The following is a 15,010-nucleotide window of genomic DNA, read 5'->3' on the forward strand; positions in this document are numbered from 1 at the left end:
CTATCAACTTAAGGGTTTTCAGCTTTCAAAATCAGCATTTTTATCTATCAATTTCAGCATTTTCAGTGGCCAAATTCAGCTTACAACATTCACACTAGCATTATCGCAGGTGATCCTATATATCTAGTTTATAATTATGTTAAAAGTTGTGGTTTTAAAGTTTTTAAAATGTAGTTTTAGAGTGTTCAATAAATGTTTATCCTGTTCGGCCCTCGACCTAAAGTAAGTTTTGGATTTTGACCCCTTGTGCGATAGAGCTTGACACCCCTGATCTATACCAAGAGAGCTCCTGGAATCAGTGCAGTTTCCGTCTTGCAGGTGGTTCAGGCAAATCAACGACAACTTCCGGGTGCGAGGCTGCTCCTACATTCTCTACAAACCACACGGAAAACACAAGACGGCAGGAGAAACGGGTACGTTCAGCCGGTCGCATGTGGGTTTAGAAGCAGCAGAGGTGACCGCTGTTCCTGCTCTTCAGCCGAGGGCGCTCTGATGAAACTGACTCAGGGGCTGAAGGACGAGTCCATGGCTTACATCTACCACTGTCAGAACCACTACTTCTGCCCGGTGGGGTTTGACGCCACGCCGCTCAAAGCAGCCAAGGCCTACAGGTGGGTGGAGGCTCCACTGCTGGAGTTTAGCTGTTCACTTTGTGTCCGTCATGGATTGATCGGCAGACGGTACATTTTTATGTCCTTTTTTCCACGAAGGGGCCCTTCACCCACTAATGAAATGGAGTATTGGATCTTAATCGGAGAGCCCAGCAGAAAACATCCAGCCATTCACTGTAAAAAGTAGGTGGCCTTTCACTTTCACCTCGGTTGAGCCGTTTCTAACTGGATTTCTCCTGCCAGGTGGATGGATATAGTGACCGACCTCAACACACAGAACCCAGAATACCTGGACATTCGCCACACGGAGAGGGGGATCCAGCGGCGCAAAACGAAAAAGGTTCTCCTGCTTGTGATTTCAAACGCCGCTCCATCTGTGTCTGCAAAGACGGAGCTTCAGTTAAAGCTGTCGCTGTCGGTCGTAGGTGGGCGGGAACCTTCACTGCATCATGGCCTTCCAGAGGGTGAACTGGCAGAAGCTGGGCCCGTGGGCGCTGAACCTGGAAAACCTGCGGCACGACTTCGGGACAGAGCGGGGCCACAGAGGCACCCCGGAGGACACGGAGGCCTCCTCCAAGCGGCTGGCCCAGCTGGGCCGCTCCCACAGCATGGGGAGCCAGAGAGACGGCAGCTGGAGGCGCCTGTCCCACACCGCAGAGTTCAGGCAGAGGAGCTCCCCGGACAGCGACCTGGAGGAGGACGCCGCCGACTGAAAACACGGACGCAACCACACCGCTGAATGCAGGTTGGAGCTTCACCGGACGCGTTTCGGTGAAGGCCAGTGCTTACAAACACCAAGGAAACACTCAAACAAACACGCTACTAGCAAGTCCCTTCAGTTCTATGAAGCATGGGTGAAAGAAAAGTCTATGGCGGACTCAGAACTGGGAGTTTGGGTGTCAGAGGGGTGTCATCCCCAAACTCCCACGGGGTTTTGTTCCGAGAAGAATCCTCCCGCCTCCTCATCCTCACATGCCATGTTGCTCGGTGGTGCTCTCCATGTGTGGTAGGAGGAAGGATTTACTTTGATATGACAGATGACCGACGTTTTAATGACTAGTTAGAGAACTGAAATATTAAATACTTTAATGATTTAAATATTTAAAACCAAATAAAATGAATTAAGGTGAGTTTAAAACTGCTGGAGTTTTCTGGATTCCTGCAGTTATTAGGACTGAAGCTTCAGACTGGATAAGCATTATTTTTGTCAAATACTGCCCACAATTCTTGCTAAATCACTGGGTTTATCAACAAAAAAATAATTTTAGATGTCAGGATAAAGCAAAAACCTTCTTACCAGCTTCTATAAAGCCTGAACTTGACAACAGAATAGATAATTATTGGTCTGATGTGAAAGTGTTTGTGGTTTTACTGTGATTTTAGTTTGAAATATGAAAGGATCTTTAATGTGACTCATTTTAAGTTCATCTCCAGAACACAGATTCACAGAGATCATCTCTGTGTGAGATGACTCACTCGTCACATCAGAGTGGAGCAACACAGAACCTCCATCACAAGATCAAACATCCTCTGGTCCCTTACAATAAAAATGAATTTTAGGACAGCAGATTTTATTTTCAAAGCCATTTGCTCATTGGCTCAAAGATTTCAAATCTCTCTTTGTGTTGTTTGTCTTGTAATATTTTCTCTGAATCATCAGAAAGCCTCCACATGGATGTCCATCAGCACCTAAACTCTCCCTCAGTTTACTGGATGGAGTTTATCATAAACAGTTTCTGAAAATAAAAATGTAAATGTGTGAAGCACAAGATCCAAAACTCTTCATAGAACCTGCATCTTCTTACTTTTTATTTATTTATTTATTTATGGTTAAATAACACAACGGGTTTTGTGTGAAACGTGTCTCCTTTTAGCTGTTTTTTTGTTGTGAGCTGCAGTTCCATCGTTCACCAGCAGAGGGAGGCGCAGAGCCTCCTCTGCCTTCAGCTGGAGGTTGTTGTACAGGTCAGTCAGTGGACGTGTGCTTCATGCTGCCGCTCCGTGGAAACGCTGTGTTGTGAAAGCCGACGTGTTGAGTTTGTGAACCCCTCAGTGACTCTTGTGTATGTTCAACTTTGAAAATGTGAAGCAGAGAAACAGGATAATAAAGTGTATTTCCATGTTTTTGTATTTTTCTGCTCCTCGCAGCACTTTAGTTCACACCTCCTCCTGTCTTTGATCAAACACAGGTGATTGTGTACTCAAGAGTTTGTTGTATTTGTTTATTTTGCAATAAAACACGAGTTTTTAAATGACTCTTGGGGCTCAGGTCTGCTCCTTAGACTGTCAGAAAATCGTAGATTGCTCTGTTTATGTTTACAGAAAAGCTTGTGAAGCAGTTCAGTGACATCACATCAACCATCTTCTTCATAGTGTGCTGTGAGCAAACAAGCGGTCCAGACAATTAAGATGTAGAACTTTGTTCTATAACCATCAGATGGAACAACGGTTACTTCACACTGCAAGAACTGAATCTTAGTAGTGTAAAAAGACCCTCGTTTCAAGAAAAATGTCTTGTTTTCTGTCTTGCAAGAATAATAATTTCATCAGGAAAGTTTTTCTTTATCCAAATAATCTTAATTTGTTTTTTAATAGGTCTTAGAATTGCTTTCTTGAAATAAGAATTATTGATAAGACAAATTTTCTTACCCCTTTGGCAGATTTATTTGCTTATTTAAAGAAAAATCTCTCAAATTTGAAGAATGTTGGATTTATTTCTAGAGGGCTTGTTTTTGCAGTGCATGTCCACTCCTTCAGAGACTAACTTTGGTATTTATTTTACTGTGCTATAAATGTACAATTTTACAAACTTATGAATATGGCTTTTATTAGACAGACCATTAATTTAAAAAATCCGTTTTGAGCCAAATCATATAAAAGCTGATTATAGAAAACTGATGCCACTAGATGGCAGTAGCATCAATGTTGTGTGTTAGATACAAGAAAAGGCATGTTTGCACATTTAACACTTACACTGTCTCATGGATGTATGATAAAATTGTCTCCAAGTGCACAGAGAGGGCAGAGGCTGTTCATGGACCTGGTTCTGCTCCAGAGTCCAGGTTCAGTCCAAACAGTTTGTGTCCCTTTTTTTCATGTATTCTCCTGAAACTGTAGAAAATTTGTTGGTCTTAATTGAGAGAAAAACATTTTTCCTAATTTACTTTTTAGAGAAAACTTTTTTCGATACCACGTGGTCGCAGTTTGAAGGTTTTTAATAGGCTTTGGCATCAATGTAAAGATTTAATTTATTACAACAATTTATTGCAACAATTTCACAGATAAAACATAAAAAATAAATCTTCCTTAAATCAGAATTTTTAAATAATATTAACCTTTTATTTAATCATCAATATTAAAAACATTTAACTAGCAAGAACAACAAATAAGGCACTGCTTGGATTTAACCTCACAACCTCCTGTTGTAAAAAGGTTCTGCTGCTCATCTGTTCAGCTGACTGTGTTTTTTTTAACAGAAACAGACATTGTTAAAATACAATTGTCAGTGCAAATATTTGATAACCTCGATACTTCAGAATGAAAACTGATGCTAGTTTTATTTGTAATAGAAACACTGAAATGCCGCTTTTAGTTTTGGAAACACAAATGAAACTTCAAAAAAGGCAGAATATCAAAAAACAGCTTCTGTACTGCAAACAGATCCTGACAGTCTGAGCAGTCAAGATCTTCAAACATGGAGGTGCTTTACCTTCTTTAATAAACTCACTCCTACACTCGATGTGTAAATAAACATGTTTTTACATTTAATTTACTTCAGATTTAGGGATGTAAAGCTCTGATAAGATGTTGGTTTTGTACATAAAGAAGAGGATTAGGGTCATAAAGAAAGGCCAAAGGGAAATTCTGACTTTATTTTTAGAATTCTGACTGAGTTTACATTCAGAATTCTGAGATTAGTCAGAATTTCTTATTGCTCCTAATTTTTTCTCCATGACCATAATCCTCTTTCATAATTTTGTGATTTGACCTTTTCATGTTTTCTTTTCCCAACTGTCTCATTTGTTGTCAAAGTCTTTTGTAACATCTTCTTCTGCCTTTTCCGATCCTGTCTAGGTCCAGAGAGCAGCTGTCACTGAAGTTCTACTTAAGGCTGTCCTGTGGTCGTTCCTTTTAAGACTTTCCTTAACTCTGCGATTTCAGCAGGACTGATGCAGCAGCATCCACCTGGCAGACAAAACACAGTTCAGGGAAAACACTGTAAAACAAGCAGCGAGTGACAGTAAGAGATCGTCGTACCTATCAGAGCAGCACCCTGCTGCACCCATCTGCGGCTCAGCTCAGGAATCCATATGGAGGACTGCCCTCGAGCTTGCCACCTTTTAAACAACAAAAAAGGACAAAAACAGGCATTTATTCAAGCATTGGAGGGAAATTTGATGATAATATCGGAAGGAATTCTGCAAATTATACCATATTTGGGTGTTTAGTCACCGATAGAACAACAACTCTACTGTTTTAGATTTTATGGATTGCATCTGGAAAGGTCAAGTTATATTGTTTCACAATAAAACTTGTTTGCAACAAAATTAAGAGATTTTCCATTTGTTGTTCAAATTATTGTTAGCAACAAATTACTGCTCAGGGTTGCTGGAGCCTATCCACTACTGTTGGACATCCTTGACAGGTCACCAGTCCATCACACACATTCAAATTCACACCAAAGGGACAATTTTGAGCTACCATTTAATCTATGAAGTCTAGTTTTGGGATTGTAAGGAAGCCCGAATGCCTGGAGAAAACCCACACATGCACGAGGAGAACTCCACTAACCCGGCTGGGATTTGAAGCAGGACCTTCTCACTGCGAGGTGCAATGTAAACCACTACCCCACTGTACAGCTGGATGCAGATGAATGGTTCCTATTGTCTGCAAACGTTAAACTCTGGCTAAAAACAGAAATGTTTTTTTTAAACGACTCAAGAAATAATTTCCCACTCAAACCTTCAAAGTTCCCCAGAAATGATTCCCTATCTGAATGTTCTTCTATACAAAGTTCTTTGTAGTACTCAGTGGACAAAAGTCTCCTTGTCTGCTTTTCCTCACTGCAGTCAATCAGTGCTTCAGTGTTCTGACTCACCCCTGCTCGGAGTCGTACTCCCAGCCACTGTTGGGGTACACCACCCAGCTCATGTCTGGGCTCAGCTGAGAGCTGGCAGAGTCCAGGAGCGGCTCCACCACCGTTGGGGAGCAGCAGTTGACTCCCACGGCGAGCAGCTGTGCCGACCTGCTGGCGACCTGCACAGCCTCCGCGAAGGGGGAGCCATCTGAAATGTGCTTTTCGTCCTGGAAATGGTTTAAAAAACACAGAGAAGCCAAACTGTGACCAAAGCTAAACTCCAGACAGAAGCTTTCTTTTTCAGCGGTTACCTTACAGGAGAAGGACAGCCAGGCGCTGGAGTCTGGGAACTCTGTGAGCAGCTCCACCACAGCTTTAGCCTCTTTGATACTCGGGATTGTCTCAAAGGCCAGGAGGTCAGCTCCAGCTGCTAATAAGCCCTCAACCTGCGGCCGATGCCAGTCTTTTAGCTCCTATGATCCATAAGAGAAAGCAGCTGTCACCAAACGTTAACCAACACATATAGAACATTACGAGGTATAAAACCCTCACGTCAACAGTCATCTTCTCTGCAAAAGTCCCGGTGTACTCCGACGTATCATGCAGATAAGCTCCATATGATCCAATAGAGCCCGCCACCAAGGGGCCTGTATTCCCTTTAAGAAAAGGAGCGGATGAAGATGATCATCAAAATCCACACGGAAAGAATCAGCTCAGCTCTAATTTAAAAATATATTTATCAGGTCATGTTTTTGTTTGTTACCAGAGCCAGATTTCTTCACCGCCTCTCTGGCAAGATGAACCCCAGACATCAGCAGCTCCCTGGCCCGTTCGGCGCTCATGCCCAGGTGGGTTACAAAACCCTGGACGCTCGCCTGGTACGTGGCCGTGGTGATAACGTCTGCCCCACTCAGGAGGAACCTAAGAGTATCTCATGTTTTATCATCAAATTCGTCCACGTATTTGGTGAAACTCAAGAGGAAAAACAAGCAAATCTTGACCAAACAGACCTAAACGGTGTAAACCTGAGCATGAACTCACCTGTGATGAGCATCTTTTATGGCCTGGGGATTCGTGTCCAAAAGTCTGGCACTCCACAGAGGATCTCCCTTAGTACACACATATACACAAAATAATTAAATTAAATACTTTAGAGTACATTTAAATATGTAAGCAAGTAACAATAAACCACTGACTAACATATTTAACATGATAAGAAATTTAGTTCACTGTGAAATTGCTTTATTTCAGGTATCTTTAAGTTCATTTTACTAGCATTAGTTGTGTATTTACTTAATTAGTAACGCTTAATAAATGATACTTCTGTACGTTGAGGCAGAAAAGCAGAAACCAAACGTACACGACACAATGGCGCCATCTGCTGGTTTTACTGAGTTTGTTACAAATTTAGTCTGCACAAGTGGAGGATAGTCTGTATGTGAGCTTTAATGCACTTGATACTCGAAAACATTCGAACGAACCATTGTAATTATATCACACTTTGTTACTTTTACCTGTATTTGTGCCCCGTGTTCTTCCAACTCGGTTGCTAAACCCCCATCGAGGATCAAAGGTCTGTTTCGGTTAATGAAGAGTCTCAACCGAGCGGCTGAACCCATGGAGGAAGTCTGGATTTACAAAAACTGCAGTTCAAAACAAATGTGGGGTTCTAAACTAATCGGAACGCTGGAATAGTTTAGCTAACATGAACTACATCCGTCAATGTTGTTGTTCCGGGTGCAAAAGTCACAGTTGCGTTGAAGTACATCCGTACTTTTGATTATCTCGGGGTTTTAACACGAAGCATTGACTACATGTTATCAGACGCAGACATTTTACGAAATAAAAAAAATATTATTAGCGAGTTTAAAAAATATAAATTAAATAAATGTCATTCAATGTAGTGAGCTATAACGTTTCTATATTCAGGATTGCTAACGGTGCTCAACTACAATTTATAAATTCCGGGTTTTTGTGAACGCATCTTGGCTGGTTGCTATAGATACGAATCCGAGCCCGGGACAATTGACGTACCGTAAACAGTGCTAAAACATTTACTAATGCTTTAAAATGGTAAGTGTTTATCACCCCCTCTTCTTTAAAAATGCCTGAAAATGCTTTAATAATATAAACATTATATAATATTTCTGTTTATAATAGGTATTTGTTTGCTAAAGTCAGTTTAGCTACTTTAAGTTAGCATTTCTTGATAGTAGCAAGCTGCTACTCTTCTTTTGAACGAAGTGTCTTGTATTATTTTCACCTTTAAATATAAATGTTTAATAACGCTGAACATTTTTAATTGAACATAAATGTTAGTATAACGCGTTTGAGAGCGAATAGCGGGTTTAGCAGACGACGGACGAATGTCTTGTGGTTTTAATTTCAAATTAAAAGCTGTTTTTATGGAAATGTTTTCTGATTGGACAGTTTAAAGTCACCTGATGCATTGATATATGCTGGGTAATTTAATTAATATACTGTACGAATTTTGACTTTGTTTGGGGTATGTCTTGGTGATCCAAATACTGCACAATCTAACCAATACTCATATGTTTACCACAAAAACGCTCCTTTTCCTGTACTTTATCCTCCAAAGACTATCATTTGGGGTCCATACTGTAGAATACCAAAGGCTAAATTGTATCTCACATGGTTGAAAGTGCATCAGAGGTTTTACTTCATCCATACCACTATATTTTGTTTTATTCTTTATCTTCTTGGCTCTTCAGGAGGATCGATATGCTTTTCTAGCGGAGTGGTTTGACCCCACTGCAGCTCTCATGCGGCGCTACCAGCTGTTCTTTTACCCCAAAGATGGCTCAATGGAAATGGTAAAAAAAAGTCATCTTATTTTTCATTACAGATTAATTTTCTGTAGATGTCAGTTTTGACCCAAACATGTGTTTCTGTGTGTGTAATATATATGTTCTGCCCCCTCCTCAAATGTGAATTTCATTGAAAAATCTACTTGTGTGTGTTTTTTTTTTTTTACTTTGCAGTTCGATGTGAAAAACCAGCGAGTGTTTTTAAAAAGGATCAAGTATGATGACATCCATCCGCAGGACCTGTTTGTTGGGAACCGAGTGAATGTTTTCTCCCGGCAGCTTAATCTGATAGATTATGGAGATCAGTACACGAGAAACAAGCTGGGCAGCAAAAAAGAAAGGTACGATTAGTTAAGCTGCACATAAGTCTCTTTTATCCCGTCCAGTTACTGCACATACCATTCAGATTTATGCTCTGTAATGTGCCAGGTCTTGAAAAGAATGACTGTAAGGGAAACTTTTTCAAACATTATGCATCTCATAAAAAATGTAAAGGAGTCAGTGTACATTAGAGAGCATTAGCGCTTACGTAAACATTGACTAGTTAAGCAGCAGACGTCAGATTTGTATCGAAAACATGTTTACCATCTTCTTGTTTTGTAATATGTATATATTTATTGAATGATTGATATACTTTTTTTCAAACACAAAATAAAGTAGCTAAATAAACAGAAAGGGATAAAGTGCTTGAAAAAGAAGTGAAAAACTTTTTTCTTTATTTTTATCTTATGCATCATTTTTTTATACATTTAACATATTATTCACATAAACACAAAAGAATTAAAGAAAACAATAAGCATACATTGCGTGACATCATGTTATTACGTTTTGATTGATGATTTAATGCACCTTGAAGGTGTGTTCATGTCACGTTAAAGACTCACTCTGATGAAAATGTTCTTTTTGTTGTTTTTAAGCTTTTAATATGACATTTTCTCATAATAGTTGACATATATGAGGAAAATTACTGACAAATTAGCTTTTCTAAGTATTTATGTATTCAAATTGTGAATCAGGAGCATATGAAAAAATACTGTTTAAAAAAAAAATCATATTTTTGACATAGAAAATACGCTGCATGGGCCACAAGCTCTCTGCTCCAAGCTTTCTCTAATGAGGTAGGGAAGAAGTGGGGTTGCTTGCACCAGCTGTCCCACGACAACTCTGGGGTGATTTCCTGAACTCCTGCCGCTCTCATCATCACAGGTTTTTTTTTATTTAGGCTAAAAATAGCATAATCATAATTAAAATACCACTGAGAACACTTTGAAAATAAATGAAAAGATGATCGAAATGGGTCTTTAAGATTGTCAAAACGTGCAGTCTATCAAAATGTTGAGAAAAATTGAATTAGCAGGATGCTCACAAGCTTCCCCATAAAATTAAGCATTTTTTCTTACCAGTAAGCATTCCAAATTATTATGCAAATTGTTTTCAAGTGTCAAAAAGATAATATTCTTTGTTTTTCTATTAAACTCATGGATGATATTGTGTCTTGATGCTCTTTGTATCACTGAACTCAACCTCAGACTCCTGTGATCATTAGTTTACCAGGAGATGAACTCCATTAAAGGAAAAACTATTAAAGGAGGACTTTACACATTATTAAGAAAACCCACATTTTCAAGCAATATGGGAAAGAAAAATGATCTCTCTGGTGAAAAGCTGGAGATAGTTAAATACCTTGGAGAAGGTCTTAAAACCTTGGATATTTCGTGAAGACTTAAGTGTGATCATCTTACTATTAAGAAATGTATGGTTGATTCAGGCACACATGGGTTGGTGCAGATAAAAGCAGAACGAGGAAGGCTTCTGTCAGACAAATACATCAGAAGAGAGCAGCTGCTAAAATACCAGAACATATTTGAAGCTGCTGGTGTCTCTGGAGTCCCACCAACATCAAGGTGTAGGATCCTCCAGAGGCCTGCAGGTAAACATTAAATAAGCAGGAACGGCTGCAGTGGACCCAGACAGACATGAAGCCTCATTTTCAAACACTTTTGTTCATTGATGAGTTCTGTGCAACTCTGGATGGTCCAAACGGGTGGAGTAGTGGGTGATTGGTGGATGGCCACCGTGTCCCAACAAGGCTGTGATACTCTCCAAAAACTCACAAGTTCAATGGAAGCAAGAATTGTGAAGTTGGTACAAAATAAGGGTTCAAATGTAACTATTAAGGTGTTTTGAATGGAATACACTCTAATGCAGCAAATTGAACTAATGACCAATTTAAGTTCACTAGAGTCTCTAAATGTTGTGTAACTCTGCTGTAGAACAGTGCATTCGAAGGGTTTTATTTTTGATAAAAATGCTGTAATCTATTGGAGGTTTAATATAAACTCTAATGTTTAGTGACTGAGTATATCAGATGTTTCTCTTCTTTCACCTCATTTTGTTTGTGAATTCTTGAACAATTCTGCGGTGTTTCCTCTAAAGCTTTCACGCCCTGTTTTCTGTCTCCACGTGTGCAGAACTCTCGCTCTGATAAAGCCAGATGTTGTGACTAAGATCGGGGATGTGATCGAGTCGATATACTCCTCCAACCTGATAGTGACCAAAGCTAAGATGACGAGACTTTCATGGTGAGATCACGGTGACCCTGCAGACCTGCTGGAGTAACAAGTCACTTACTGGCAGAGAGATTGTTTTTTTCACCCTAAGAGGCTTGTATAACGGTACAGGTCAATGTGTTATTGTTATGCTCTACTGCTTTAAACACTAGACAACACTAATGCAGACTTTGTCAGCGTTTGTGTGAATTTAAGAGACATGATTGAAACGAATGAAAATGAATCCCTTTCACAACAATCCTTTTCAAAATAATGTGACTTAATTAATAAATTTCTTTGTGAGTAAACTCTGATAAAATTTTTTTTTAATGTAGGTCTTTGAAAAAAATGAAAATTGAATTTATCGAGATGGAAACTGCAACAACAGAATATATACATATACATATATATATTGATAAATGACTAAAGTTTCATGTGGTGTCATTTTATCTTGTAAAGGAAATGAACAACTTTATAAGGTTCTTGACTCCACTAAAGCAAAAAAAAACAAAGAGTTGACACTCAAAGCTGTTGTAAGTTGGATATTTTAGTTTTAGGCGAGTTCTTACAGTTTATGATAAAGTTTTCTTTATTAGCTGAAGATCTTTTGGTCTCCTGTTAACGTTCTTTTGGTTCCCTGCAGGAGCCAGGCTGCAGACTTCTACATGGAACATCAGTCCAAACCTTTCTTCAAGTGAGTATAAATGAAGCTGAGCAGCTTTTGCAGCCTCTCTTCCATCATTAACAGAACTTTTGAAAAAGATTCTTATCATATACGATTCTGTGCTTTGCTCTCCATTTTTTAGTAACCTGGTGCAGTTTATGTCCTCGGGCTCTGTGGTTGCTATGGAGATAATGGGTGATGAGGCCACGTCTGTCTGGAGGAAGCTCCTGGGACCCACAGACTCTGCAGCAGCACGGAAAGAGGCCCCACAGAGCATCCGCGCTCACTTTGGGACAGACGGCCTTAAAAATGTCGGGCACGGCTCAGACTCACTGGACGCAGCAGCGAGAGTGAGGAGTGTCTGCTAAACCTTTTAGTTTTTTCACTCCCACATCTGCTCTGTTTCCATTCTTCCTCTCTTTTTATGTTTATCAGGAGCTAGAATTCTTTTTTCCTTCTACGATTGGCCATGGACCCTCCAACACCGCCACCTTTACAGACTGCACGTGCTGCATAATCAAACCTCACGCCGTGCTCGAAGGTAAGACGCAGAAGTTTGAGGACGGGATTCCACTGGTGGGTTCTAACTTTTATTCCTAGACCCCTAAAATTTATCTTTCCAAGCACTCAATATGTTGTAGAAACAGTGAAACAAATAAAAAGCACAATATAAATAAAAGAATGACTATTTTACAAACACCAGACTTAACCAGTCACCTCTGAATAGTTGTGGCTGCTGTTTCTGAAGCCAACAGATGGAGAAACAAAGGAATTCCTAACCCGATCCAGTTCACCCAGCTGAACTCTGATGGACGGGTCAGATTCTCCAGTGCAGAGTATGGGATGGATCACAGGATTCTTTCTTGCATGTGTGTCTTTGTGTTCAAGAATCAAGACAGACGAGAGCGGGCTGGTCAATGGCCTTACTCATTCGGAATTTGGCCTTGGGTTTTTCCAAATCCCTGCCTTGATCCCGGCTCTTGGAGCATGCCGGCAGAGCTGTGACCTGTGAAATGTGAAATCCTCGGGGCAGAGCTGGAGTCAGCACACAGAAAGCTCCTGTCTGAGGGCAAACCTGGTTATTGATCCACCCCGGAGCAAACAGTCTCTAAAATGCACGTGGAGATGTTTATTATTAGGAAAAATCCATCTGAGTGTTTGCTCTCGCTGTCTTATCACCACTAGCTGCCTTGCAGTGGTAATTGCAGTTTATCTGGTAGATTCCATAAGTCTTGGTCTTGAATTTGTTCACATTGTGAATGAATACACCCTTTTTTAATTCTATTTTCACCTTTTTCTTTATTATTTTTCTGAAAACTTTCTATTTCTACTCTTTCAATATGCTGGTTTGCTTACATAGTTTTAAGACCTCATAAACAACAAAAATATGCATTTAATCCTGATTTTTTTCCCTTAATAGTGTCAATAGTAAGCACTATACAGTCAAGGCCAGAAATTTTGAGAATGACACAAATATTACATTTCCACAAGATCTTTTCCTTCAGGATTTTTAGGTGTTTGCCAGACATTTCTATGGTATAATGACATACAATTAGAAGCATTTCACAAGTACCAAAAGCTTTTATTGAGAATTATGTTAGCCGGCTTTGTGGCTGGGCTGAAACGCAGTGGAAATGTGGTTTCAGTGATAAAGTTCATTTTCAAGGCAAATAGGGATTATGCCAATAATTGCAGTTGAGTGGATCACTCCTCATAACATTCTGGAGTATATATACATTTCCATGAAACTGCAGACTTTGGAAAAATTAATAGTTGTGCCATTCTCAAAACTTCTGGCCATGACTATACAGAGATTTTTTTATGCTAAGTTAGAGTTTAGCTTCTATTTTAGCCACATGCTAACATTTTTTAATTTCGATTACTGAGGAATTTTAGGCTATTTTGGAGTTTAGCTAGTATTTAAGCAACAAGCTAGCTTTTTATGGCTAATTTAGCATCTACTATTTTGGGCTAATTTGGAGTTCAGCTCACACTAAATATTACGCAACACACTAAATATTTTACTAAACTGGCATGTATTAGAAATTTTAAGCAATTTTACTACAAATGTGTCAGAAATGTTGTTCAACTTCAGCTGCCTTCAATATAACATTTTGCAAATACCTTTTGCAATTTTAGCAAATCCCTTCAGCAATTGAAGTAAATTGCGTCACCACTTTCAGCAAAAAGCCTTCACACTAGCATTCTCACAGGTAATGCAACTTTTCTAGTTCATCAATTAATTTGAATATTTCTGCATTTTCCTACATAATTTCAAATGCTTAATCACACTTTTATTCCTTCAGTTATTTTAGCACTAAACAATTAGCATCAGACCAGCTTTAGCCGTCAACATTCTTACTCACATTTTTACAGGAAATGTTCATCTTTCTCTCCATTGCTGTGTTTTAGAGCTTCTGCATTGACACATCTGACGATGATGATTTTGTCTCCAGACTTGCATGGAAAAGCTTTTGTCTGTGTGAGGGAGAAGACTCTCCCCGTTTAATGACGAGCACTTAAGAACACTCAGGCTTTTAGCTTTACTAAATGGGAGCAGCTTTGTCTTTCTTCAGAAATTTGTTTAATCTTTCTTTTGTATCAGCTGGTAATCACTAATAGAGTGAAAGTTTTCTCCAAACCGTAGGATTTTCTGATTCCATCAAAGAGCCTCCATGTTTTTGGGAACTTGTCTCTCCTGAATCTGTGAGCGCAGAGATCCCACCAACCCCTCATTCTTTAGGTTAAAAACTCAATGGTTGACTTTAATGTTTTCAAATAATGTTTAAGACAAACTTTAAACCCTTCATTTTCATTTACTAGTAAATGTCTGGAAAATTTGGAAAAAGAGAAAGATAGGATAAAAAAGCAGTATAGTTAATTAAAAAAATCTGTATTGGGAATAAAATTGTATGAAAGTGAAAAAGTAACTTTATGGATCTGTTTTAACAAACAACAAAGGATAACACCATAGAATTAAGCAAAATTAAGCATAACATCCTGAAAAAATATGGATTTGTGGGTTTTTTTGTGATGACAAGGTATTTTGCTGGGATAAAAATCATCACAATGTAAAATAAATTATTTTATGCATCCTTAATTAATCTATTATTACATTTGTGATGCAGTTTTTCCCATTTTTTATATTTTATATGTAGAAAAAAACAAATAAAGAATCAAGTCCATGATCTTATTTGGGTGTAAAATTATTTTTAAAAATTAAACTTTTTATGTTCACCAGCTCAGAAAGTTACTTTATTATTTTGGTTTTTTTTTTTCTT

General features: G+C 39.0%; 3 protein-coding genes across 3 annotated transcripts in view; 2 read left to right on the forward strand and 1 right to left on the reverse strand.

Moving 5' to 3' along the window:
• Window positions 1-2,867, forward strand: part of LOC112150468 (basic immunoglobulin-like variable motif-containing protein) — a gene marked incomplete at its 5' end in the record, with an annotated part of 6,501 nt that extends 3,634 nt beyond the window's left edge. Inside the window, 5 exon segments of the mRNA XM_024278825.2 lie at window positions 319-413; window positions 479-611; window positions 711-794; window positions 855-951; window positions 1,037-2,867. Of these exon segments, the coding sequence (XP_024134593.1) occupies window positions 319-413; window positions 479-611; window positions 711-794; window positions 855-951; window positions 1,037-1,324 (697 nt within the window). The 3' untranslated portion in view covers window positions 1,325-2,867.
• A 941-nt stretch (window positions 2,868-3,808) lies between these two features.
• On the reverse strand, window positions 3,809-7,488 carry zgc:172121 (uncharacterized protein LOC337599 homolog). The gene is made up of 8 exons (XM_024278828.2): window positions 7,203-7,488; window positions 6,730-6,797; window positions 6,452-6,609; window positions 6,241-6,344; window positions 6,000-6,161; window positions 5,710-5,915; window positions 4,869-4,948; window positions 3,809-4,796 (listed from the first exon to the last, which is right to left on the reverse strand). Exons 1-8 carry the CDS (start codon window positions 7,305-7,307, stop codon window positions 4,717-4,719), a joined length of 963 nt encoding a protein of 320 aa, XP_024134596.1. The 5' UTR covers window positions 7,308-7,488; the 3' UTR covers window positions 3,809-4,716.
• A 136-nt stretch (window positions 7,489-7,624) lies between these two features.
• Window positions 7,625-15,010, forward strand: part of nme7 (NME/NM23 family member 7) — a 20,475-nt gene continuing 13,089 nt past the window's right edge. The window contains exons 1-7 of the mRNA XM_024278827.2: window positions 7,625-7,761; window positions 8,421-8,522; window positions 8,691-8,857; window positions 10,988-11,098; window positions 11,709-11,759; window positions 11,872-12,079; window positions 12,165-12,270. Coding sequence (XP_024134595.1) covers window positions 7,759-7,761; window positions 8,421-8,522; window positions 8,691-8,857; window positions 10,988-11,098; window positions 11,709-11,759; window positions 11,872-12,079; window positions 12,165-12,270 — 748 coding nt within the window. The 5' untranslated portion in view covers window positions 7,625-7,758. The remainder of the gene's footprint in view (window positions 7,762-8,420; window positions 8,523-8,690; window positions 8,858-10,987; window positions 11,099-11,708; window positions 11,760-11,871; window positions 12,080-12,164; window positions 12,271-15,010) is intronic.

The sequence above is a fragment of the Oryzias melastigma genome, linkage group LG9 (genome assembly GCF_002922805.2).
Source record: "Oryzias melastigma strain HK-1 linkage group LG9, ASM292280v2, whole genome shotgun sequence".
NCBI classification, from domain to species: domain Eukaryota; kingdom Metazoa; phylum Chordata; class Actinopteri; order Beloniformes; family Adrianichthyidae; genus Oryzias; species Oryzias melastigma.

Bases quoted from the DNA above. Each gene is read 5' to 3' on its own strand.
- zgc:172121 (XM_024278828.2), bottom strand. From the start codon at position 7,307: ATGGGTTCAGCCGCTCGGTTGAGACTCTTCATTAACCGAAACAGACCT. The intron at 6,610-6,729 runs GTGAGTTCATGC...AGATACTCTTAG, and splicing joins ATAAAAGATGCTCATCACAG to GTTCCTCCTGAGTGGGGCAG. The intron at 4,797-4,868 runs GTACGACGATCT...TTTGTCTGCCAG, and splicing joins GCAGGGTGCTGCTCTGATAG to GTGGATGCTGCTGCATCAGT.